This window comes from Oryza sativa, chromosome 8, assembly GCF_034140825.1.
Source record: "Oryza sativa Japonica Group chromosome 8, ASM3414082v1".
NCBI lineage: Eukaryota > Viridiplantae > Streptophyta > Magnoliopsida > Poales > Poaceae > Oryza > Oryza sativa.
The window spans coordinates 21,179,849-21,206,214 of record NC_089042.1 but is presented as its reverse complement, the minus strand read 5'-3'; the positions used below and the strand labels follow the sequence as shown (position 1 = coordinate 21,206,214).

General features: G+C 43.2%; 3 protein-coding genes across 7 annotated transcripts; 1 reads left to right on the top strand and 2 right to left on the bottom strand.

Annotated features, from left to right (window-relative positions):
• Positions 1–11,077: 11,077 nt before the first annotated feature.
• On the top strand, positions 11,078–14,013 carry LOC4345657 (malate dehydrogenase, chloroplastic). Of its 2 annotated transcripts, none has more exons than XM_015795179.3 (2): positions 11,078–11,334; positions 12,542–14,013. In XM_015795179.3, exon 2 carries the CDS (start codon positions 12,548–12,550, stop codon positions 13,739–13,741), a length of 1,194 nt encoding a protein of 397 aa, XP_015650665.1. In that variant the 5' UTR covers positions 11,078–11,334; positions 12,542–12,547; the 3' UTR covers positions 13,742–14,013. The 2 variants fall into 2 exon arrangements, with proteins under 2 accessions (XP_015650665.1, XP_066159736.1); XM_066303639.1 differs by having other exon boundaries at positions 11,267–11,581.
• A 1,816-nt stretch (positions 14,014–15,829) lies between these two features.
• Positions 15,830–18,206, bottom strand: LOC4345656 (extracellular ribonuclease LE). The gene is made up of 2 exons (XM_015795385.3): positions 17,624–18,206; positions 15,830–16,662 (listed from the first exon to the last, which is right to left on the bottom strand). The coding sequence occupies exons 1-2, from the start codon at positions 17,882–17,884 to the stop codon at positions 16,234–16,236; spliced, it is 690 nt and encodes a 229-aa protein (XP_015650871.1). The 5' UTR covers positions 17,885–18,206; the 3' UTR covers positions 15,830–16,233.
• A 1,679-nt stretch (positions 18,207–19,885) lies between these two features.
• LOC4345655 (pentatricopeptide repeat-containing protein At3g47530) lies at positions 19,886–25,699 on the bottom strand. 4 transcript variants are annotated; one of them, XM_066312896.1, is made up of 5 exons: positions 23,144–25,699; positions 22,096–22,409; positions 21,735–21,991; positions 21,268–21,361; positions 19,886–20,247 (listed from the first exon to the last, which is right to left on the bottom strand). In XM_066312896.1, the coding sequence occupies exon 1, from the start codon at positions 25,673–25,675 to the stop codon at positions 23,870–23,872; it is 1,806 nt and encodes a 601-aa protein (XP_066168993.1). In that variant the 5' UTR covers positions 25,676–25,699; the 3' UTR covers positions 19,886–20,247; positions 21,268–21,361; positions 21,735–21,991; positions 22,096–22,409; positions 23,144–23,869. The 4 variants fall into 4 exon arrangements, with proteins under 4 accessions (XP_066168993.1, XP_066168994.1, XP_066168995.1 ...); XM_066312897.1 differs by having other exon boundaries at positions 21,887–21,991; XM_066312898.1 differs by having other exon boundaries at positions 21,735–21,974.
• Positions 25,700–26,366: the final 667 nt, after the last annotated feature.

Sequence of the window (26,366 nt, the reverse complement as noted above, 5' to 3'; positions counted from 1 at the left end):
TTGTTGTAATATGGAATTTCTACAAAAGAATCTAGCTGAGATTCTATTGTTTTCCATTACAACCTTTTTCATCACGTGTGGGACTTGAGTCGAGTACGTCTATCACACATCGATCCCACCTACGCACGTAGGTTAGTGAAACAACACAAAAATATTATGGACGAGGACTACCTAAAATTGTGAAACAATATGCGCGCAATTCCTTTGCGTTCTCGTGGCTCCTTTGAACACACAAACTTTACTACATTTCAACACATGAAGTGGTTCAATTCCTATGATTTTCATGAGAAATCATCCGTTACAAAACATACCTAAAATTTCATGATAAGTAATTGTAATATACTCCCTCCGTACTCATAAAGGAAGTTGTTTAGGAAAATGTTTAAGTCAAACCTTGGGAATATAAATCATGAATAACTCTCAAGTTGTTGAATTTGAAAATATAAAAATTATATGAATAGATTTGTCTTGAAAAATACTTTCATAAAAGAATACATATATCACATTTTAATAAATATTTTTATAGAAACAAGAAATCAAAGTTGTGTTTTGAAGACCGTGTCGCTGTCCAAAACGACTTCCTTTATGAGTACGGAGGGAGTACACATTGGCTTGATTGGACCCACCTATCAATGGCTACACTGTGCTGCATTCATAAACCGCATCGCCGTGTTGCACGCATTTCAATTCCTTCCAAGCTGTACCACTCTACCTTTTCTGATTCCATCATCTTCTAAAGCAAAAGGTACAAAATAGCTTCCATCCTGTTCATGAAAAAAACATTAACTTGCCTATCTGGCATGGCATTTTGTCAGACAAAAAGAGGTTAAAAAGGTACTAACCATTTGAGCCACAAATGGCGAGCATGGATTATGCATCGCACCTTCAGCCATTGGTCCCAAAAGTATCAAATGATATGCTCCAAAAAAAGAAGATCAAATGATATGTAGAACTACTATCTAGAGCCTGCAGGGTTTGAGGTCCAAATTCTGAAGCGTGGACAGCATAACCTAGCGACTTGTCTGGGCTATGCGCCATAGAAGACATGGTCACATGGTGCTACACTGTTGCAGTACTATTTGGTGATGGAAATGGTCATTTATTAGATGTGATAAAAATTGGTTGTTGAGAGTTTCTGGATATTGAATACTGGCATGTTTGGCAGATTAGTTTGAACTAGAGAATGAGAGGTCAACTCATATACACTACTATGGAAAATCTAATAGGGTGTTGATCCAAAAACAACATAAGTGCTGGATTTAGAAACCGACTATTTACGCCTAGCACAATGAAAAGAACTCATCGGTGTCGGATTGATAACCGGTATTGATGGTGTACGGAGATGAATAAATAAAAAGTATGCTCGATAAATCGAGCCGATTGCCCCCCAATCCCCATAGAATCAAGAATCTCCAATTGCAAATAAAAAATCAACATCCAATTGAGCTAAATCACAAAAACATTCACAAAAGCATGTTATCCAATCCCTATCCCTGTCTCAATCCCTACAAATAGGGGTGGGCAAAAATAAACCGGCACCGAACACCGCACCGAACCGTACCCAAGTCACGGTTCTTTCGGCTTTCGGCGTTTCCTTCGGTTTCTGTTTTTTCTATCCTCGGTGTTCGCTTTGGTTTCTATCATTCATGAACCGAACAAATTAGCCCATTAAATCATTCTCGTGCGTGTGTTGGTCCAATTAAAGCCCATAATTAAAGAGAGGTTAAAGTACCGAGCAGCCCAAATCCTCATCCCCCGAGAAGACATGGAATCAAGCCTGTGGCTGATGCTTCAATGTTAGCGTGCATGAAAATAGTGTCAAGCAGATCTACACGTATTTTGTCGTAGTGGCGTTGTGATGTCGCTTCCTAGAAACTGTAATCTGAGAAAACTGAGCCGAACTAGATCGGTTATTTTGGCTCGGTTTTTGTTTACATATCTGATTGCTTCGGTTTGTATTTGTAGAAAACCGATTCTGTTACAGACCGAAGAAACCGAATGCCTACCCCTACCTACAAAGTTAACATTCACAATATCACATGATGGGAGAAGAAGCTGGAGCTTGGGCGCAATCGTCGACGAACGAGATGGTGAAGGGGAGAGAACCACCATCACGCTGGTGAAGAGGGTTGTTGTCGTCGAACCGACTGCATCGGCCAGATCTGGCCAACCCCAAACTCATGGTGGCCAGATCTAGCTGTCGAGCTCCAAGCGTCCGGATTTGGCGATCCTCGACATCTAGATGACAAGCCACCGCCTACTACTTTGTCCGCTAGCCTCACAAAGAGAGGAGGAGGAGAGGAGAAGAACAGTGCGGACAATGAGAAGGACTGGCAGTAGCGGTGGTGATGATGAGGTGTTGTAGCGAGGAGTATGACAGGCGGCAGTAGAGGAGTGGAGGAGGCACCACGGTAAGGGGGAGGACTGGCGGCTACGGAAATGACAAGGCATTGCGGCAACGGTGAGAAGAGCTAGGAAGAGGGTGAGAGGTTTGGAACGAGAGAGTGCATGAGCGTGCGCTAGGGGTGGAGATAAATAAAACAGGTGGGTGTTGCTGGTGTTAGCTCGGATTCATCCCTAAAATCCGGCACTTATATTTCACATATGAGTATCTTTTTTAAAAAACAAACGGCTCATCACTTATAAGATGATATAGGTGCTGATTTTAATTCTAGTCCCACCCGAGAGGTTGGGACTTGGTAGAGCGAGACGAGAGGTTGAGAGAGCGAGAAAATCCTCTCATATGTGCTGGTTTTATATGAATCGACCTGTACATATGAGAACATTATTTATTAGGGTTTTTTATAGGGTATAGAGATGTATTGAAATTTCCATGTTTAAATTCTAGATGAACCAACTACAGTAAACAATGCTACACTGCCATTTTTCATGTATAATGGTGATGGTTTTGCTACTTGCTGCAATAAACTGTTACTGTGCTACTACAGAGAGAACCGTGTTAAAATAGTGTATTATGCATGCATGTCGATGATGACACAAGAAGATGTAACTGAGTTGAAAAAAAAAAGGAGGTGAAATTGGGCATGCAAAGTTTGGTGACCAGCACAACAATCAACTTGTAACCCTACATCTAGATTCTAGACCCAAATTAAATATGGCCCAACTGCTTGAAGGGCCAGGCCTATCACTTTGGCTGGTGCTTGTACAGACTGGCCCACGCTCACCATTCTTGCTGCTATTAAACATTACCCCTTTCTTACCCAAAAGAAAATACTAGCAAACATTTACTCTACAGTTGTAAAGTTTTTTTTTTATGTCCAAATCTTGAGAAAAAAAATACATAATCAAATTAACATTGCCATTTTTAAACATAATACATACACGAGCGCTCTTATACATGCGTACATATCAATCCCTATACTATAGACACATGCATAACCTACCCTCAAACGCACACCACAACCCTAACACTAGGTCGATATATCTTAGTATTAAAGATATGTGTTGCTGTTAACAGACGAGCAACCACACTAAATCTTAGACTCATAAAAAAACTAGTAATAAGTTAATCTCAGTCACAATATCACCAAATTCTTCTTTTAAGCAGCCGCAACTGGTAAATCGTAAGTGAGGTTCATTGGGGCCGGTGAAAGAAACCAAGAGGAAGGTAAACAATACGCACGTGGCCAATTGTGCTGCCTGTCAATTGTGGAACAAAATATCTCTCTGACTCTCACTCTGGTCCATGCAAGCAGGCTTATTTTGGCCCTTTTCCGTGCAAGCTGTTGGCACACGGGTTGGTTGGTTAACGTAACATCTGAGCCGTCCATTCCAAGAAGAGAGGGTGCACGGTGCACCAGAAAAATATGGAGGAAAAGGACGTGCACGAATCAATCACGATCCCCACCAACAAAAAAAAAAAAGAAAAGAAAAGAAAAAAACCAACGTCGACGTCTCCGTATCTTCACGGCCAAGAGGGGGAGGATATTCCCCTCTGGCAGACTGCGCGTATTTTATACCTACCAAACACCCAATCCACCGTGCACCGGCCGTAGGAATTATTATCCCTCGTTGAAAACATCTTCTTCCATAGGAGGAAGGATGCAGGTTGTGTACTGCTTGTAGTGCCGTAGATCGACGGCTGCTTTTTTTTTATTTTTCAGGTGAGGTGTTATTATTAATTTTTTTAGTTTTGTCCGAGTACAGTGGTGTTTATTAAAGTATGGGTTTGCTTTTAGATATATAAATTGTTTTTTATATTAAAGTATTTTCTGGTGAGGTGTTATTATTTTTCTTTTAGTTTCGTGCCATTTTTTTTATTGAATTAGAGGAAGCTGGAACTTTAGCATTGTTTTATAATGCTTAAAAAATGTGTGCCATAGTTGTGGTTTCTCATTCTAGTTTAGTGGCTATGTAATTTTATCATATGATCCGAGATAAAATATATCAGCCTCATCTTTTCGCTTATACCTATGTTTATCAGCTAAAATTTAAATTTTCAACCTTAAATTTGAAGCTGATTTTGAGGTTTTTTCATCAAAGTTTATTTTTCAGCCTTTGATTTTAGATCGCTAAGAACATGTATATAAAAGTTTTGTTCACAAATTACTTTTCGTTTGCAAATATGCCGTTTAGCTTATTCCACGAATTGTTGGAAATCTAGTCACAATTCGGCATATTCTAATCCAAAATATTAAGATGATAAACATGACACATATAGAATATGAACTAGTGCAATTGATAAATTCGATCATCATGAATGTGCTTAAGATAAAATAAGCATCAACATAGATAAGACAATGCAATAGCATTAAGACTAACGTCACACCTTGAAGTTCTCCTCCCAAGCCTAAAATTTAATTTATAAATGACCCTAAGAAAATGCCGGTGCAAATCAAGAGAAAACCCTAAGAAAGTAATACAAATAATAATCGAATCTGACATGTGAAATTTTTCTTGAGTTCTACATGTCGAAATTCACTAACAGGATTTTTAGTGGAATTTTCAGAGCCCTAGAAATAATTTTAATCAATTAAAATTGAGCACAGGCAATATTTAAATCCCTGGAAATTCCTTTCTTCCTTTTTCTTTTTTTCTTTTTCCTTTTCCCTTAGTAGGCCACTGGCCCATTTCCCCTCCTCTCTCCCCGCGCCTTGCTGGGCCGGCCGGAGGCCACGCCCTAGCTCAGCCCGCGCCCCCTCCTCTCTCTCGGGGTCACCGACAGGTGGGGCCCACCTGTCGGGTCCTCCCCCAACCTCCAGCCGCTCGCCGCCGCGCCCGCAACCGTCGCCGCGCCTCGCGTCCGCGCCTCCCGGGCCACGCCGTCCACGTCGCCCTCGCACCCGCGCCTCCCGCGCCCACTTCCCCCTCTCTCCCGCTCGCCCGCGCTCCCGAGACGGCCGGGATTCGATTTTCGAATCCCGTCTCTCTCTCCTCTCCCACTCCCCCCACGTTGGCTGGCGATTCCCGCCTCTCCCGGCCACGTCCGGCCCCCTCTCTCCCTATTTAAGCTCCGCCGCCACCCCCTCTCTCTTTTTTCCCATTTCGCCGAACTCTCCTGAGCTCTCCATCGCTCCCGCACCTTGCATCCACCCGCCGCCGCCTTTCCCGCCACTCCGGCCGCCGCTAGCCGCCGCTAGGCTCGCCGCCGCACCCCGCCGTCGCCGCCGTCGGGTTCGCGTGGCCGAGATCCACCCCGTCCACCCCTCCTTCGTCGAGGTTCGCCGCCGGAGCGCCGTTCTCACCGTGCGACGGTGAGAGTCGCCATGTCCGCCGCCTTCGGCCGGCGTTCCCGCCTTCTATGGCCCCTCTCTCCCTCTGTAATCTTTTCCTTTTCGTTCTTTAGGTCGTCCCAGTCCCCGTCCGCCGCTTGTCGACCTCCCTCCGTCGCTCCTCGTCGCCGGTCGTCGCTGTCCCCTCTGGTGAGGACTCCCTCCCCTTTCCCTTTCCTTCCCCCGATTCCCCGTGCGTCACCGCCACCCGCGCTCGCCGTCGCCTTCGGTCGCCGTCGCCGCTGGGACGCCATCTGCTGCCGCTGCCCACGCCGCCGCTTGCTGTCGCCGGTGGACGCGCGCGTGCCGCCGCCCTTGCCATGGCCGGCCGGCCGGCTTTGTGCCGAGCCGAGCCGAGCCAGGCCGCCGCCGCACCGTCCGATCGGCCCCGGGCCGACCCGGGCCGTCGATCCCATGGACCGGCGGTGGACCACCCGCGTGGTCCCGGTCCACGGTAGACCGACCACCCGTGCGCCGCTGCCGAGTGGGGCCCGCTTGCCGGCGCCCCTTTTCCCTCTCTCCCGAGCCGCTGACCGGTGGGCCCCGCATGTCGGCGCCGCACCCCCCCTTGATGACGTCAGCCCTGGGAATTATTGCGCAACAAATGATTTAAGGACTTTTTGTTATAGTAATAAACACAGTGAATCTTCTAAAATTCATAACTAATTCATCCGAGCTCCGTTTAAGCCCATTCAAGTCTCAGTAAATCAAGAAAAATGTGTAGAATCCATTAAAAATGGTTTTGTTCTCTGTTTCAGTAGTCTTATAGCCTGTTTGCAATGTTTGACTTGTATGTCGCTAGATTCCGGTTCTTCCGACGCTCCGGTGTACTTCGAGATAGTCGCCGAGGTTTCTCCAGCAGCAGAGCAAGGCAAGTCATGCTTGTCACTTGAACATGTTGATCCTATATTGCAAATGCTCTATTGTTTTTCTTCAAATATTGCATTGTTTTATAATGTTACTATGGGGTGTTTACCTATTGTTACAGCCATGCCATTTTGATATCATGCTCCTTTGTTAGCTTGGGTTATAACATGAATAGATTTTGGACTAGGAATTGCTTAGCCATGCTTAGTTCCACTAGCACACAATGGGGAAAGCTCACTAAAATATAGCCTTTAGGTTCAATTGGTAAGGTTGGTTTAGTACCACCGTTTTGGTGTTGGTTAATTAAAATGAATCACATGGTGGGCTGTGGGTGCATGGTTTTGCTAGTCGCACCCATGGCAGTTAAGGACCGGTTCGCGGGATGCCCTGGAAGAACTTATCGTACTTACCACAAGCCAGCGTGGGCAACGGCTGGGCTTGTAGTGTAGCTTTCCTCTAGCTGACACATCCAGGCAAGGGTGGGCGTGATGGAGCGGGGCGGGCCCTGCGACGGCCTCTGTCGCTTCTGGATTCATCTAGGCACGAGAGGGGACTGTCCGCTGCCTTGCGAGGAGTGGGGGTGAAACCTGAGGTGTGGTGTGCTTGGTTAGAGGGGGTTATGCGAAGGGTCCTGTCACGGCCTCTTTCCGGTATGTCGTGGTGGCATGTCGGCGCACGGAAACATGTCGTGGGGCTATGTCTTGTGGGTACAGTTGTACACCTCTGATCAGAGTAAAACTATTCGAATAGCCATGCCCGCGGTTATGGGCGGTCAACCAGATTCACCGTGATTAGTCTCACCCTAGTTTAGTCTTTTGAAATTGGATAGTATAGGTGGATGGTTGGGCCTGTCGCAACGTAGTATAGCGTTGGACAGTGGATGATTAATATTGATTAATTATTACGACCGTTTTCTTCTTTAAACTTCTGTTTATAAATGCTCGCTTTATGCAAATGAACCACTCTAGCTCTCCTTTGATAATTCCCTGCATCATACCCCTATTCCGGTATGACTTGCTGAGTACAGTGGGTAGTACTCAGTCTTGCTCTATTTTTCCCAACCCCATAGTACGAGTATGTGTCAGATGGAGGTTTCTCCGAGGAGTAGGCTTCGTCCGTGCCGTCGAGGATGCCTGTGGAGTGGTGTTCCCGCTGCAGTTCTAGTCAAGGCTTAGCTCCTATTGTCTTTCGTTTTTCCGCTGCATTTATGTAAGACTTCTATGATGTTTGTAAGACGTGGATCTGAATGTCAACATTGTCGTTTGTGTACCCCGGCCGGTCCTGAACGGGGATTTTAATGCACATTCTGCTTGGAATTCTATTCGGGAATTTCTGGGCGTGACAACTAACCATTGAACAAATGGTACCAGAAAAGAGGAATCTAGCAATAGAACTTGAAGAAATAATGTAAGAAGGTTATACCCCGAGAACTAGTGCAATTGATAAATTCGATCGTCATGAACATGCTTAAGATAAAATAAGCATCAACGTAGATAAGACAACACAATAACATTGCGACTAACAGTAGAACAAATGGTAACAGAAAGAAGGAATTTAACAGTAGAACTTGAAGAAATAATATAACGACTAACAATAGAACAAATGGTAACAGAAAAGAGCAATCTAACAGTAGAACTTGAAGAAATAATGTACGAAGGTTATACCCTGAGAATGACCCTCCGCTAGAGTTTGAGACAATATTGCCTCCATTGGTGTTGACGGGAACCTCCTTTTTCTTCCCCCCCCCCCCGCTAGACTTTGAGACAGTATTGCCTCCGTTGGTGTTGACGGGAACCTCCTTTTTCTTGTCTCCAGTGTTGTTGTTGTCTCCGGTGTTTGACATGTTGATGAAGACGAAGTAGACATTGACGAACAGTGAGTAGTCGCGCCTTACGCTCCCAAAAACCTGATCGCCCGCCTGTCTGTGCAAACGTCGCAGCAATGCGTGGTTTCGGAGGTCTGCTCTCCCAACGTGTGTGCACACACTCATCGGGATGGGATTACCGTAGTAACAACTGCCTTGGAAATGGATGAAAGTGTTTTTTCTCTTCTCACGCGGGAGATCAAATCCATTCTCATTTTATAGGAGAAATGGAAGATGAAGAGTAAGAGTCATGGAATAGGAAGAGGAATAGAGTAACTAATTCTCATCAACTTGCCATCAACCATCCTCCAATACACAACCATCAACCAACAATCAATTAGGAGTAATTCATATATAGGTTACCAATAGAATAGGAAGAGGAATAGAGTAACTAATTGTCATCAACTAGCCATGAACCATCCTCCACTACACAACCATCAACCAACCATCAATTAATAGTAATTGATATAAGTTACCAATTCATTAACCAAATGGATTAATTCTCAAAACTCTTCATCCCATTGATATCCCATAAGAGAATGAGTACACATGAATTCTTAGCATATGAGCCCTAGAATTTATTTGATTTAATTGATTTAAATGGATCAATTACCCAATTAAATCTAACACGAATAAGCCAAACAATGAGGCTTAAATTTATGTGAAATTCTAAAGAGCATTTAGTGTTGCCTTTCATCGTTTTGTAAGACACATTCATACACAAACCTCGTTCGCAACACCATTAAGGCTGTGTTCACAGGAGGCAGTTCCCAACCCAAACATTGCATACGGAAAATGGAGCGGTCCATTAGCACATGATTAATTAAGTATTCCCTCCATCTACTTTTGATAGTCATATTTTATCTTGGCACGCAGACCAAGAAAAAGTAATTCTACTTATCATCCATTTAAACATGCTACTAATTATTCCTCGTAAACAAGCGATTCATTAGTATTTATATTTCTCGATGCCTATGTAGCTAATCTTGTGTGGAAGAATGGAGAGTCACGCATTAAATCCGAGAAAGTCATTAAGAGGATAGGTTGTTGGATTGAAATATGCCTATCAAAAATAAATTTTTCAGATTTGGAAATATGCCTATCAAAAGTAGATGGAGGGAGTATTTGCTTTTTTTTTTCAAAAATGGATTAATTTGACTTTTTTAAGCAACTTTCGTTAGAAACTTTTTGCAAGAAACACACTGTTTAACAGTTTGAAAAACATGCGCGCGGAAAACGAGGGAGAGAGGATAGAAAAAGGGGTATCCGAACACAGCCTAAAATAGGAATAGCTAGGATCAATAATGAGTTAGGGCCACATCTCCTAATAGTACCAATCTTATGAGCCAACAACTCAAGGCTTGTTTTTTTTTCAAAAATTTGATTGAGAAAATAGAGGAATAAAAAAATATGTTATTATGATAGGAATTTAAGTGTGAAATAGAGAATTATAGAACACGGAAATGATAGTTTAGTAGAAATTGAATAAAAGAGATATACTTATATGAAATCTTCTATAAGGTTGATCCTCATGTTAAAAATCCTCCAAAACTTTATATGGATCAAGAAATTTGAATTTCACATGATCCCATAGTTTTATATCATTTGTTATAAAGGGTTGTATAGCATAAAATCCTATAGGATTAAAATCTAAAAAAAAAAATCCTATCTTATTTTCAAATCAAAGCAACCTGTAAGCACTTTACCCCATTTTTTAGAGAGAATCTATTCTATACCACTGAGTTTATTCGAGTTCAACGATTTGCCATCGACATTGTCTCCTTCTATAATATACCGACGACTTTATCAATTGTTCTACAATACACCATTGGGATGGACATTATTTTCAAAAATGCCTAAAATACCCTTATGAACATACAAGGTTAACAATTGATTTATCCTATTAGAAGTTTCAAAAAAAATATGAAAATTTTTATATGGCCTCCTTACACAACATGAAAGTTTGTATAGAAGTTTTAAGTTTTACAATTATATATTTTTTTAAAAAATATATAACTTATTTGTTATATGCTATATAAAACTCTTTTATTGATGTTTTTAATATAAATCATCTTTCATACACTACATAAGATATTTTTTATTATCTCTCGTATAAACAAATTTTATCTCATATACCACATAAAAATATTTTTTTCTAAAAACTAAATATACCAGAAAAAACTTGAAACATGCATACAAACTTCCATGTTGTGTAATGAGGCCGCATAAAAATGTTCATATTGTTTTGAAACTTCTAATGAAATAAATCAATAATCTTGTATGTCCCTAAAGGTATTTTGGGTATTTTTGAAAAGAAGGCCTAGCCCAATGACGTATTGTAGAATAATTGATAAAGTCGTTGGTATATTATAGAAAAAGACAATGTCAATGACAAATTGTTGAGCTCGACAAACTCAGTAGTATAGAATATATTCTTTCTTTTTTTATATAATTACATAGAAGATGCAGATAATCAATTTTTAACATGGGCAATTCAGGTTAGACTTGCACATTATTCAACCCTACTACATGTTTGGTCATGGTTGAACAATCACTAAACCACAGAATTGTATTTTTCCATGTGAAAAAAAAGGACACCAAACCACAGAATGGTGAGGCAGTCCATACACCGGATCCACGCAGTGCACGGACGGCGGAGGCAAAAGCCCGTTGTTTCCGAGGCCCTCACGCCGCCGCCGCCGCCGCCGCCATCGCCGTCTCCAGCGACCACCACCATAAAAAGCGAGCCACCCACGCCGCTGCCCGCTGCCCTTTTCACGACCCAAAAAAAAAAGAGGCCAACGCCAACCCACGCATCCCCTCCCCTCCCCTTCCTCCGCCCACGAGTCCACGACCAATCCGGCAATCGAGGTACCCGTCCGTCGATCTCTCCTCCTACCTCTTCTTCTTCTTCCCCTCCAAGATTGGATCGAGATTGGCTCCGATTCGTGCTGTCTAACCGTGTTCGCGCGTGGTTCTTGGCTGGCTGCGTGCTTTGGTCTGGGACAGTGGGATTCCGTGGTTGGTTGGTTTGTTGCTTGCTTGCTCTGGCCCCGATCTGTTCGCGGTCGCACGGCGGAGTTCCCGAGGGTTTCTTGAGAAGCTTCATGGATTGCTGGTAGGATATATGCAATGGTACTAGATGGTAATCGTTGGGTTCGATGGGTTCTGTATTTAGGGGGGAGTTCACCATGGTTTGGGATTAGGTTGCTGGGTTATCGCTGAAACAATATGTTTTCTAGTAGTTCAGTGAGTCGTCAGGCTGATTGACTGGTGTTACATTTCTTGGAAACCATTTTGTAAGAAAGCTTGAGATTGATCTTGGTTGCTTGGATGTTTTCAAATTGTGTGCTGTTAAATCCAGCAACAACTTCAAGTTGTTCTTTGTTTGCTTCGTGCTATCGAACAAGTTCAAGAATTGCAGCAGTCGGCTGCTTTGCGTTGCTTTCGTATTGAGTTAACAATCAACACCTGGTTTCAAAAAGAAAAAAAAAATACAATCGATATCATGTGCAGTAGTCTGAAAGAACAAACTACGCAGTTAGGAACTTAGGATTTGGTGTGGAAGAGCCTTTTTTTATTTGGGTTACATTTTTTGTAGTGAAAAAGGAGGAGGTGGTTTTACTCTGTCTAAGTCAGGTGTATACTAGTATTGATTAGCTGGAGCGTTTTATTTAGATATCCAATATTAACATTACTTCCCTTGCATGTCCATGTATCCATTATCCCTGATCCTTTGTTTGCTATGATTATTTCTGTTGAGTGATCCCTGTTGTGTGCGATAAGCCCAATTATCTTTTAAGTGACTCTCATGTGCTGATGTACTATTATTCAAGATCTGAAGGATTTGGTGCTCTGATGCCCGTAGGTGTTGTCTGTTCCATTGCATTTGCCTGGAAATACTGTAGAATCTTGTAGATAAATGATCCCTTTTGTCGGGGAAGATAAGGGATCATTTTAATCTGTCAGTATCACTTTTCAGGGTTTTTGGATGAATTAGTGTACTGATTTATAAAAGTTTCTTCATGTTGCCAATCTGTATATTATATCTCACCAATATAAATCTATATTCCTGCAGTTAAAAATGGCATCAGCTGTTACCATCAGTTCGGTTGGCGCTCAGGCTGGCATGATCTCAAAGCCAAGGAATCATGGCTTCACAAGCTACAGTGGCCTGAAGGCAGCATCATCCGTTAGCTTTGAATCAGGGTCGTCATTCCTGGGTAGGAATGCATCTCTCCGGGCATCTGTTGCTCCAAGGATTGTACCAAAGGCGAAGTCTGGTTCTCAAATTTCTCCTGAGGCTTCGTACAAAGTGGCAGTGCTCGGTGCTGCTGGTGGTATTGGCCAACCATTGGGCCTTTTGATTAAGATGTCTCCTCTGGTCTCAGAGCTGCATCTGTATGATATTGCAAATGTTAAGGGAGTTGCTGCTGATCTCAGCCACTGCAACACACCTTCTCAAGTTCTGGACTTCACTGGGCCCTCGGAACTAGCCAACTGCTTGAAAGGTGTGGACGTTGTTGTCATCCCTGCTGGGGTCCCAAGGAAGCCAGGCATGACTCGCGATGACCTTTTTAACATCAATGCGAGCATTGTCAAGTCGCTTGTTGAGGCTGTTGCAGACAATTGTCCAGAGGCCTTCATCCATATTATCAGCAACCCAGTAAACTCCACGGTGCCAATTGCTGCCGAGGTTCTGAAACAAAAGGGTGTGTACAATCCCAAGAAGCTCTTTGGAGTTACCACCCTAGATGTTGTTAGAGCTAACACATTTGTAGCTCAGAAGAAGAACCTCAAGCTCATCGATGTTGATGTTCCAGTTGTCGGTGGTCATGCTGGGATCACAATTCTACCACTGCTGTCAAAGACCATGCCATCTGTCACCTTCACAGATGAAGAAACTGAACAGCTGACAAAGAGGATACAGAATGCTGGAACAGAGGTGGTGGAGGCGAAAGCTGGTGCTGGCTCCGCTACCCTCTCCATGGCCTACGCTGCTGCCAGATTCGTCGAGTCATCTCTGCGTGCACTTGCTGGCGACCCTGATGTTTATGAGTGCACATTCGTTCAGTCTGAGTTAACCGAGCTGCCGTTCTTTGCATCCAGAGTTAAGCTTGGAAAGAACGGTGTCGAGTCCATCATTTCTGCTGACCTTGAGGGAGTGACCGAGTACGAGGCCAAGGCACTTGAGGCATTGAAGTCTGAGTTGAAGGCCAGTATCGAGAAGGGCATCGAGTTCGTCCACAAACAGCAGACAGCAGCGGCATCTGTTTGAAGCAAGCAGAATGGAATCAATACAAGGAAGATAATAAACGGAAGAGGCTCTTGATACCTTTTAGTTTCCAGGCTAGAATTTTCTCTTGTCGACGCGTAGGGAAAGGCTCCAGACTATTTGCATTGTATTGCCATTGCTAATTTCTTCAGAATACATGAGGGCGATAACGCCCAAACTGCTGCCTGTTTTAACACAAATTTTGCTTCAGTTTCTGAGAGGTTGGTTTGTAGCTGGACAAACTAAGGAATAAATCAATTCTTTGATCGTTTTCAGCATTCTTCTACGATGTGTAGCTTCTGAAGGAATCCTCACTTCCTGTCATTTTAACTTTCATTGGTTGATAAACTTCATACAAAACTTTCTTTCTTTCTGGCATTTCAACTGGAGCCATCATTTCATCTAAGCTACGGAATGAATCGATTTTCTGATCGTTTTCAGCCTCTTCTGTGATGTGCATCTTCTAGGCAACCTCATCTCCTGTCATTTTTAACTTGCACTGGTTAATAACCTTATGCGAAAGAGAAAATTTGCTTTTTTTTTTCTTATGTTACATTTCAACTGGAACCATCGTTTTGGTGAGAGTGACGGCCGGAAGCTGGCATATGCTTTGGTAGATTCGGAGTTTAGCATCAAGAGAACACTAGAAGTTGGTTGCTTCTTGCTGTGATGCGTCCAAAACGTCTCCATCTCTTTAACTTGGACCAGAAACGTGGAAATGGAATTTGCTGCCCCTGTACTCCTCAGTTTCGTCCAGGGACACAATTGCATGTCGTCTTGGCAACACAATGTCCTTGCAATTGTCCAAGAAAAATAAAAAACGAGTTAGGCCCTGTTTGAAACAGTGTCTTCTCTCCTACTATGTTCGTATGTCTCCTCTAGAACAAGAATTTCGCATGAGACGAGTTGATTATTGCTATTTGCTTCAATGTGGTCCGTGAGTTTTTCATGTATATATATGTGCATCAATTCATCAAATAGTGGAGGAGCTCCCGTCCGCGTCGCCCCCCGTCCTAGGGGCGACACAGACGACGAAAATCCTCCACCGCTGCCCCCTCCCTCCTCCTCCCCTTCGCCTCGCCGCCGCCCGAGCGGCTCGTTGATCGGCAATGCTGGATGGCCGCAAGGACGGCGGCGGCGGGGCGTTCTCCCCACGAGGATGCCCGGCGGCGGGGGACACCGGGGTTTCTCGGCGGCGGCAGGTCACAGGAGGTGGCGGCCGGGCGGTCGGTGCGGCGGATCCGGCCACGTTGGTTGCGGATCCACCTTCCCCGACGCCGGATCTGGCCTCGCCGCGGCCAGATCGGGTCTGGGCGACCCTGACGACAGCGGACCTCGCGATGACTGCGGCCGGAGGAGGCACAACGTCTCATCCATGCCGGGAGCGGTCGCCGAGCGGTGGTAGGCGGCAGGAGGCTGGCCCCAGCTCGTCTCTTCTTCTCCCCCCAGCTCCCGGCGGCTAGGACGGCAGAAGAGGGGAGGTGGAAAGGCGTCGTCAACGGAGTCCCTTCAGACGGCGGAGGGGACGACAGAGGACTGCGGAGGTTGGCGGCGGCCCAACTGCTCCTGTCGATGCAGGCGGCGGCTTCCGTCGGCGCCGGTGGCCCTAGGGGCTGCGGTGGAGGACGGTGACAGCTCCCGTTGGCGCTGGCGGCCCTAGGGGTTGCGACGGCTATCGTCGGCGCCGGTGGCCCTAGTGGTTGCGGCGAAGGATGGCGGCAGCACTTTGGATAGTGGATGCCTAGGAATCTGACGAAGTTGAAGTCGATCCCGTTGATTCGTGTCTGGTTGGCTAGTTCTGACTATACGACGAATGACAAAGTGGGCTAACAAGCTGCGTGTGACATCAGCTCACCTGAAATTGATGAAGATGGCACCAATGGAGGTTTGCATCAACGGCGCACTAGGGGCGGCGGCGACTGGTAGACTTCCACTGGTTTTTTCTTTTTTTGGTTGTTTCTCCTCCTTATTGAGGTGTGAGTCTAAGTAACTCTTATATCATTTTGGCTGTGTATATCCTTCGTAAATATAGAGGTCGGATTAATGAAAATCCATTATCTAAAAAATCAATTCAGGATAGATGAACATTGCTTTGATGTAAAAATTCATGTAAATTTCATTTCTTTCTTTGATTTATATGTTCCACTTCCCCCCTAAACTTGTTCAAATTATGCGGGGAAAAAAGAGAGAAACATTACATGGCCATACTTTTATTGCAACAACAGAATTAAAAAAAAACACGGTCAGATTAATAATTACTCCGTAATCAATAACATGGATTACTGAAATGGATTAAATCATCATCAATTCTTTGTCGTCGACGTTTTCCCGAATTGAGATCCTATACCTTCAAAGACACCATACATTTATCACTGAACAAGTGAACCCATGGTTCATCGAACCCACGTGTCAGTGACAAAGGACATGCTTCGAAGGTAGAGTCTTCCCCGTAGAGCTAGGAGAAGAGGCTGGTTAGAGAGAGAGAGCTCAGAGCTCTAGAACGCCGGGAACTCGATCCGATTGCCGCAGGGGCGGCCGCCGGGGGAGGCGGGGCAGTCGACGAAGCGCTCGCCGGCGGCGTCCACGCAGAAGTAGAGCTGGTACAGCTGGCTGTTGCCGGACTCGTCGCGGTTGCACTCCACGAACGGCTCGGCGCCGACGCCGCGCTGGATGGCGCCCTTGATCTGGGACAGCGTGTAGTAGCCGCCGTCGGGCGACACGCCGCCGTCGCGCAGCGCGGCGAGCACGGGCAGCCGCGACCGGAGGCGGAGCGCCGCCTCGAAGTAGCCGTGCTCGTCGCCGAGCGCCGCCGCGGCGCAGGTGCCGTGCTTCTCCCACTCGTGCGCCCAGAACCGGATGCCGTCGTTGCTCGGGCACGCCAGCGTCGGCCACTCCGAGCGCATGCTCCCCAGCAGGTCGCTCACCTGAACCACAAGTCCACAAGAAACAAAAGGTTTTGTTTTAGTTTTTTACCTTTTTACCTGCAAAATTCACTTCTTTAATTGGGGAAATTGGTTGATAAACACTGGGGAAAAAATTCTTTACAAGTAGGGAAAGCATATTTTCTTATAAAGAGAAAAAAAAAGGCTTTTTAGTTGTAAGGTACAAAAAAATAAATCACAGTTTTTTACTTGGGAAAATTGCTTGGTGAACACTGGGAAAAAACTCTTTACAAGTAGGAAAAAGTTTTTCAATTTCTCTTATTTCTGAGTCTCTCAAGAAAAAAAAAGGAGCTTTTTAGGGGAAAAAGGGTTTTTTAGCAATGACTTGGAGATTAGTAAATCATACTGGACATATCTTTACAAGTAGGGGGGGGGGAGCATTTTAATCTCGGTTTTAAGTTTCTATCTTTGCAAATAAAAAAAAAGATAGTCTTTTGTGAGGATAATGGGGTTTTTTTTATCATTGTTTTATTGTGGGGTGGAGAAATCAGACAGGGATTTATTTGCAGATTACGAAATCACACCCAAAATAGGTAATGTTGCTGTTTGATTGGAAGAGCAATTAAAGTAAGAGGTAAGTGCAGTTGAGTAGAAACCAAGGCAAGGATGACCTCTGTTTCGTCTGCTTCCTTGCTTTACTCTGAAATCAATCTTGAATTAAAAATCTTTTCAATGATGTCTTGGATTGACTTAGTTCTTTCAAACAAAAGATCATCAAATAAATAAAAAACAAAATCATCAAATGAAAAGAGACAATAAGGTTTCAGAAGAACAAAAACTCCAAATTAACAGGATCAGTCGATCACATAGAATCCCAACAGAAGAAAACCAGAGGCTTCATCAGACAGACAGCAACAAACCAAAAACAACAACAACAACATCATCATCATCATCAACAGAGACACCATGACACAAATGAACCGAGAGGAAGAAGAGGATGAACCTTGGAGGGGTCGAACTCGCTGTCAGGGTCGCAGTTCTGCGGGTAGCTGCCGTCGTCGCGGTTGGGCCAGAGGCCGTGGATGCCGAAGTCGGCCGCCGGCTTGCCGGAGCGCGGGTAGCAGCAGCTCTGCTTCGTGTCGCAGTACGACCCGGGCCACTGCAGCACCAGGAAGAAGAAGTCGTAGTCCTGCGCGCCGACGCCCACCACCGCGAGCAGCAGCGCAAGCCCGACCCGCGCCGTTGCCCTCGCCGCCGCCGCCATGGCTGCTTCACTCACTCACTCACTCACTGCAATCTCTTCCTCTCTCTCCTTCTCTCTCTGATGATGATGAAGGCTGTGGCTTTGTTGCAAGAAACGAGCCATGGATGTGCAGATTTATAGGCAAAGTTTAGGCAGGAAGTACAGAAAGAAAAGCATGGGTAGAACGCTGCATTGATTCTGCATGGATGGCAAATTGCGATGTTTGCATTTCAAGGTGTGAATAATTGCCAACTTATTTTTCTTTGGGATTGGGAGGAGTAATAATTGGCTACTCATCAATCTTGCAAGATATGGCATTGGCGGGCAAAGCTAGGTGTGGAAGGCAAGCAGTGTATCCATCCAATTGGAGTTTTTATTTTTATTTTTTTTTAGAAATGTATCCAATTGGAGATTGACAGGTCGGAGATGGATACACCCGTACACCGCCATCAGCTCTCTCTGTCTATCCGGTTGCTGTGCTTTCTATTTGGATTTCATCAGTACTGATCTGTTTACATATACTTCTTCCGGCAATGAAAATTTTAATGTTTCGATAAGAATTGGTCAAACAACTTTTAATGTTCCACCATTTACTTCATACTTAAATACTTTAACGTTTGGGTTTCATAAGCACTCACACTCTTGTCTGCATATACTCCTTCCTATCGTAAGTATTTAACGTTTCATGTAAGGACTAGTCAAAATTTTATACTTAAATAGGCTTATATAATACAATAAGTTTATGGTGTTATGATAGCACTTTTAATTTTATACTTAAATAGGTTTATATAATACAATAAGTTTATGGTGTCATGATAGCACTTCTTTTTAAGGCAAATCTACTTATACACGTTCATTTGTTTTAATAAATCTAAGCATTTGAAAAATTATTGATGATCAGAATTTTAAAAACCGAATCTTATATTAAACACCAAATATTTAAGTAGTAATGGAGTATTTGTCATTCTTACCGTCAAATATTTAAGTAGTAAGGGAGTATTTGTCATTCTTATCGTTAAACGTTAATTAGGAAATTAATTATGTAGTTTTATCTTGAGATCTTTTATCTAATGTTGATAGCATGTCCATGATAGCTAAGCTAATCCTGTTTAACTGCAAATGATATAGGAGTAGGTAGGAAGAATGGCCAGATGGAAAATTTTGAATCGAGGGGTGAATATCAGTGAACAGAGAGACTGCTAAGTAGTACTATTAGCAACAATAATCAGCACTGCATGTCTGCATTAAGGAACCTTCCATTATTAACAGGAAAAGACCCTGTTATATCCAGTTCATTCCTCGTTCTGCAGTTGTTAATTACCGTGTTTTTGTTTTTTAGTAAGCTGTTATGGCTTCCCTCTCCTGGACGTCCCATAGTCCTCCTGTACAAGAAAACACAAGTCGGCACGCAATTCTTGGCACGTCTTTGATTTGCAGCCGATCACCACGTACTGCCAACTTATTTGGTGCTCTCTGCTGCCGCTGCAAGCAGCTTGGATACTGGGGGCTTAATCAATCCGTTCATATTGTTCACCGGCCCAGCTGCATCCATCGGCATACTCTATTCGCTTCAAAATAAACCAATCTCTTATTAGGATATACTCCCTCCGTTTTAAAATGTTTGACACCGTTGACTTTTTAGTACGAGTTTGATCATTCGTCTTATTCAAAAAATTTAACTAATTATTTATTATTTTCATATCATTTGATTCATTGTTAAATATACTTTCATGTACACATATAGTTTACATATTTCATAAATTTTTTTAATAAGACGAACGGTCAAACATGTGCTAAAAAATCAATGGTGTCAAACATTTTAAAACGGAGGGAGTAACAAATTCTAATACAATAAATCTGAACATCCTAGGATATAGGATACTCCCTCCATTTCTAAATATTTGACGCCGTTAACTTTTAAGCACATACACATGCTTGACCGTTCATCTTATTTAAAAACTTTTATAAAATATGTAAAACTATATGTATACATAAAAGTATATTTAACAATGAATCAAATAATAGGAAAAGAATTAACAATTACTTAAATTTTTTTAATAAGATGAACGATCAAACATGTTTAAAAAAGTCAACGACGTCAGATGTGTCACAGTATTTTATTTTAAGATAGAGAGGACGCATTGCGCTGTTGTTGTTGCTGTGTGTTGCCGGGCGGTGAGGCGGTGAGACCTCGCTGTCGGAGTGGGAACAGCAGCAGCAGCAGAAGCTCAGAGAGGCGCAGCGGCAACGGCGACCGGCGGCAGCGTCTCGTCCGTGTATATGGCGAAGCCCGGACGCCATCACTGGGTGTCCCGTGGATGTGCTGTTGGGTCAACCAGCCGACCAGCCGTGCCAAACTGCCAACGCAAAGCCAAAACGTACGCCTGCGACAGATAGTGATTTTGGAGTAGGCTATAGAGAGGCCATAAGGCCCAGTTTGAAAGGCTGAATCAGAATGGGGGAATAAAATCAAAGGTTTATGTATTTCTTTTATAATATTTGAGGGTAGAAATAAATGAATTAGTACTTACATAGTTGAATTTTTGTTTTAAAGGGAGTATTCTAAGCAATTTATATATAGAAAGTTTTTTTTTTCTTTTTGCAAAAATCGCCATCATTTATGAACTTGGGAAATGTTCTCATAATAATACATACTAATTTGTAAGAGAAAAAGAACAAGGCAACTTTGATTTGCTGCCCTATCAAAACTTGGTAAAAAAATGAGTATATTTCACATAACTACATATATTTTAACTAAATTATCACAAAACTACAAATTGAAGGTTATATATCACAGAACTACAGATTTAGCAACAAGTTTATCATAAAACTACAGGTTTAAGACTAATTATGAAAAAACTACATATTTAATATAAAATTATCACAAAACTACATATTTTGGGGGTTAAATCAGTTGCACTAATGTTATGTTTGAGTTATAAATGTTCAAGTTTTATGATTAATCTATATTAAACCTATAGTTTTGTGATATCTTTGTTACTAAATCTATAGTTTTGAGATATTTTACCTTAAATTTGTAGTTCTGTGATAAAATTAGTGTTAAATCTGTAGTTTTGTGATACATCATGTTAAATTTGTAGTTTTCTGATAATTTGACCAAAGTACCTATAGTTTTGTGAAATTTACTCCAAACAAAATTGATAAACTTACAAACCAAACACCTCCCTAATATGCTCTATACCAGAATTATAGTAATACCAATCTATTCATCTAACTGGAGTAAAATATAATTTTGGTGTCAATGCAACACATATATATTTTTATATCTCTGTATCTTAACAAAATTTGATGGTGCCAAAACGTACTGCTTACAATTCTAATTTTGCATGTCCTCTAGAAAGAGAGGGACTGATGGTGACCGACGAAAAAGTTGCAATACTTACATAGGTTTTGCAGGGAAGCACGGCACCGATCTGAACAGCGTACCGCGAACGTGGTTGGCTGTCGTCCATAGTCCAACGCACTTGGAAGGACAACCTAACAAAAATACAGATTATCATTAACAGGATAGATAGCTCTTCTGATTTTTCTTTTTTTTTTTGGTTGTTGTTGTTGCTTGGTTTTGTATATGTTCAACCGGAGAAGCCAAGTCTTTTGTCAGATGTGACATTTGCTTGATGCATCTTCCATTCGTCAAATCTATGCTTAAAGAAACTCTCACCAGCTAAACAGCAGTATACACTTGACAAGATGAAATAAAAGGGAACCAAAATGCCATGCAAACATCAACATCAACATAAGAGAGCTAGTGGGAACAAACTCGGTCATAGACTCATATACATGATGCACGCATCTTCTTGTATTGCGTAATCCAATGGTATAATATCAGCAATAAAGAAATTAAGCGCACCTAATCGATAAGACTTATTCAGAAGAGAATCAACGTCCTTAAAAAAAATGGTCTTGAAAGCGCTTGGTTGATCATCAATTTCATTGTACAAATCAACTAAAATAATTGATGTGCAGAAGAATAGCCAGGTCTGATTAGCAAACGAAGGATACATGTTTGCGTCGAGGATTGATGGAGCGCCAAATCAGAACATGCCAAAAGGAACTTCCATTGGGATATTCCACTAGAAATCCTAGATGCCTGTCATGGATAGGACACTAGAAAACATACGTGTCACAAGATCATAGATCAATACAAAGTAGTAGTAATAAAATAAGTAGTCTTCGCATTATAATATATGCACCAAAATAGCTGTTTATACCTGTTCAGACTTGAGAGCCATCAGTTGGTTCCAAGTTCCAACATCAAAGAAAGGTGCACTACAAAATCATGAGTTTTGCAGAGCCGCAGGGATAGCTGGTGCCTGGACATGGTCCCATTATTCCTATTATATGAACTAAGAAGATATACTCTCTTTTATCACATTAAATGTGAAACTAATGCTTCTCCTGCAATTTTATTAGAGAGCCTTCGACCATCACGTCAACAAAGATAAATTCATCAAACAAGTCATTGTAGAGATCGGCTGTTGTAAAAGAAAAAACAACAGTCACTAGCCTGTATAGATTGGGCATCCTGTTAGATGAAATAGAACACATGAGCCATTTGAATCATAAAACTGTTATTCTCTGCCAATTAAGAATCAATTCTGAGAGAAAGCAGGCACATAATTGAGTGATCTGTGTCAAGAGTAAACTGGGATCCATTTCAACTAAAGGGGAAAAAATCAATTACTGCTAATAACTGAGCGCTCATGTCATGCAGAATGTACACACAAGTAAACTGGTAACTTAGCATTCATGTCATGCAGAATATAAACAGGTACTCCCTCCATCCCTAAATGTAAGGATTCTGGCTATGAATCTGGACATTTGCATCCCTTACATTTAGGGAAGGAGAGAGTAGCAGGTAGTAAATAATTTCCTGGTTACCAGTAGTAACTAAGCATTCATGTCATGCTGAATCAATTTCAAGGCAAGCAAAAAAAAAACCTTCAAGGCATAAGCTTCTAGTGAAGGGAAATATTGGTTAGACATCCAAGAATTGAAAGCTCAGGAAGCTGTCCTATACAGATCACACTATCATTAGATATTTTCATACACATATAAGCCATGTACAGTAAAAGAGCAAAAATTATATTTTCCACAGAAGATTCTGAAATTGTGCATGTGCCTTGCAGAATTTTTTTTTTGTAAGTTATGTTTGGACTTGGAATTTCAAACATTGAAGTACTGTATTTGTCCTACGGTTAAAACTTTTGGATGGATATGCAATTGTAGAAAAAATAGAGTGACTTTCTTAGTTTTCACCTTACCGAGATAGGCATTCACTCGTGCACCTTGTATTTCACTATTGCTCTCTTAAATATATACTGTTAATAATCCTTGAACAACTGAGTCGTGGACATTAAGGTTGACTGGCTTGTTCTCAACTAGAATCATCATCACCACCATGAAAATTGATAGTGATGCTTCATTTCTCAAGTTGTACAAATATTGATCATTACTAATCTCTGCTGAGAGATCAACACATCTAACAGTATCTTAAGAGGTGGAAAGTGTATGTTCCTTAAGCTTTGAAGCCCAATGTGCAGGTGCTTGCCAATGAAACCTTGTGTGACAGACTAGCAAGGAATTGCTATAATTCATCATTAGTTTCCTTTCTGCTTCTGGCCAAGGATATTCTTTATGGTGTTACGTTTTTTGTAGGTTCAAATAAGCAATAATGTATAAATGAACCTGATAACTGAACACTGCCCAAACCTCAACACATTGCTGTTCTAGGGAAGATCATGTTCTTCATAAGGCAGTGATGCAATCTTAATGACCTGGTGTTTTAGATAGTTTTTGTTGAGATCTGGTCCTTGTGTCCAGATAGATCATGTGACATGTCTGACTGCATACACAACTGATGTAATCTTGCATCTCATGCCAATATCATCAATTCCAGCACTCAACGAAGCTCTGATATTCACTGTGTGCAAACACTTTATATCCTTTGTAATCAGCATAAATGCACAGGAAAGAAATGGTGGACTACCAATAATCATTACACGAACACTGGAATTCCTTGAAATGATGGAATCGGGTTCTGTCTCTGACAATCACTAAGCGATGATATACACCAGAGAATACCTTTGTGAAATTGTGGCAGTCTACACAAACACGAAGATTCTTAGCAAGCCTTATTGGTCTATGCTGTGGTGTCACAAGAAGAGCAAAAGCAATTGCTAGCTTTTCACTGTGATATGCGAGGGCGCATTCCTTCCCCTCAGAATCCAAATCATGCAACTCCGACGACACGTTAGGAACATAACCAGCTATTCTAAGATGTTTGTTTATCTCATCAAGCTTTTCATAAATCTCTGCCTTTCTTGGATGTGAAGCATCAGCTGCAATAAATTCATGGATCTCGCCGTTCAGTTCTACTGTCGTGCAGCCAGGAGTAGTTTGGATCCCTTTCTCCTTCATCAACTTCCTGACCTCTGCTACCTTTCCCCAATCTTCAACTGCTGCATAAGTATTAAGCAATAGAACATAATCCCCAGCTTGTTGCGCTTTCAGTTCAATTAGATGGTTGATTACACGCTCTCCAAGGTCAATATGTCCATGAATTCTGCATGCACCAAGAAGGGTTCGCCAAATCGTTGCATCTGGTGCTACCCTCATGTCTTTTACCACCAGTTCATATGCCTGATCAAGCAAGCCAGCACGGCCCATGAGGTCTACCATGCATCCATAATGATGAACATTCGGCTTTAACTGATATTCGTAACACATAATATCAAAAAACTTGAACCCCTCATCAACCAGCCCGCTATGACTACACGCTGAGAGCACACCAGTAAATGTCTGTTCATCAGGAGCAACGCCTGATCTACCCATCTCCTCAAATGCAGATATAGCATCCTTCCCAAAACCATTAGATGCCAAACCCGAGATCATTGCACTCCATGTGACCACACTCTTCTTAGGAGTCTCACAAAACACCTGGTATGCCTTGTCCACACAGCCGCACTTTGTGTACATTGTAATCAACGAGTTACGCACCTTCAACTCACCCCCATATCCATGATCCACCGCATACTCCCAGACCTTCTCCCCGAAATCGAGCGCACCCAAGCTCGTGCACGCTTGGAGAAGGAGAATGCAGGTGACATCGTCTGGTTCTGCCCCATTCTCCCCACCCCTCATCGCATCGAAAAGCTTGAGAGCATCCTTCGTCCGCCGGTTCCTGGTATAACAAGTGATGAGAACGTTCCACGCGATAGTGTCCCTGACCGGCATTTCATCGAACACCTTGCGAGCGCTGTCCCCGTCGCCGCAGGCAGCATAGGAACTCACCAGCGAGGTGGCCAGGAGGGCGTCCGGGGAGTGCCCCTCGGCGACGACGTTGGCGTGAAGCTGGCGCGCGTGGGCGAGGGCGCGGCAGTGGCCGAGGACGATGGACAGGGAGAAGGCGTTCCCGCGGCGGCCGAGCGCGCGGGCGCGGCGGAGGAAGCGGAGCGCGTCGGGGCCGCGGAGGGAGCGGAGGATGGCGTTGAGGCGAAATGTGGAGGGGAGGGTCTCCGGGGCGAGGGCGAGGTGGTGGAGGAGGACCGGCAGCGCCCGGTGCGACGGGAGGGAGGCGGCGGCGAGGGAGAGGAAGGCGGAGGCCGCGGTCGGGGCGAGTGGGAGGAGGAGGAGGCCCGTGCGGAGGAGGTGCGCGTGGAGCTGGAGGAAGCGCGCCGCGGGGAGCGGCGACGTGGAGGATAGGAGCGCGGCGGCGGCAGAGGCGGTGGCGGCGGCGGCGGCGGAGGACGGCGGGGAGGAGAGGAGGGCGCGCGTGAGATGCGATGCCATGGCGAGGCGGAGTGCGGGAGTGGCGAGTTCTTTGTTTTTTTTTTTTCTCTTTTTTTTGGGTTGGATCGAACGCGTGAATTCGGCCCAAAACACGCTCCTGAGTTCGGCCCAAACTGCACGCAACCTGGGTGCAAAGAAAAAAACATTTATTTATTAATTATTTTTTAAACATATATATTGCTGTAAATTGTTCTGTAAATTTTTAAAAGGGAAATATATTTTTTTCTTTGTGAATCTTTTAATATATGTACATTTTTAAAAGAAATATATTTCTTTAAATTGTTCTTTAATAGATTTATTTCTGTAAATTTTTGAAAGAAGTATATTTACAGAAATATATTTCATTTAAAAATTTATATATACTACAAAAATCCACAAAGATCATCTTATGGCCCATGAGAAGTTCGTTCTGGCCAATTTCTACTAGCCAGTACGTGGGCCAAATATTGTTCCAGGCTTAATTTCAGTGGGCCTGTCGTTGGGCCAGGATGTGTGGCCAAGCTTAATTGAACGGGCTTCTGTTCAGTTGGGCCATTTAACGTGGGCTGAATTAGTGCACAATCTTACTGGGCCCGAAGCACATAAATTCAGCCCATGAATCCGCTATAAATATGCCTCTTCGCCCAACCCTAGGATTTCACAGCCCTCCCCTCCCCGCCGCCTACACACGCATCTCTCTTTTTCTTCCTCC

Excerpts from the sequence above, each read along its gene's own strand:
- LOC4345657 (XM_015795179.3), top strand. The coding sequence starts at position 12,548 with ATGGCATCAGCTGTTACCATCAGTTCGGTTGGCGCTCAGGCTGGCATG.
- LOC4345656 (XM_015795385.3), bottom strand. The coding sequence starts at position 17,884 with ATGGCGGCGGCGGCGAGGGCAACGGCGCGGGTCGGGCTTGCGCTGCTG. Across the intron at positions 16,663-17,623 it reads GCGAGTTCGACCCCTCCAAG|GTGAGCGACCTGCTGGGGAG; the intron begins GTTCATCCTCTT and ends CTTGTGGTTCAG.
- LOC4345655 (XM_066312896.1), bottom strand. The coding sequence starts at position 25,675 with ATGGCATCGCATCTCACGCGCGCCCTCCTCTCCTCCCCGCCGTCCTCC.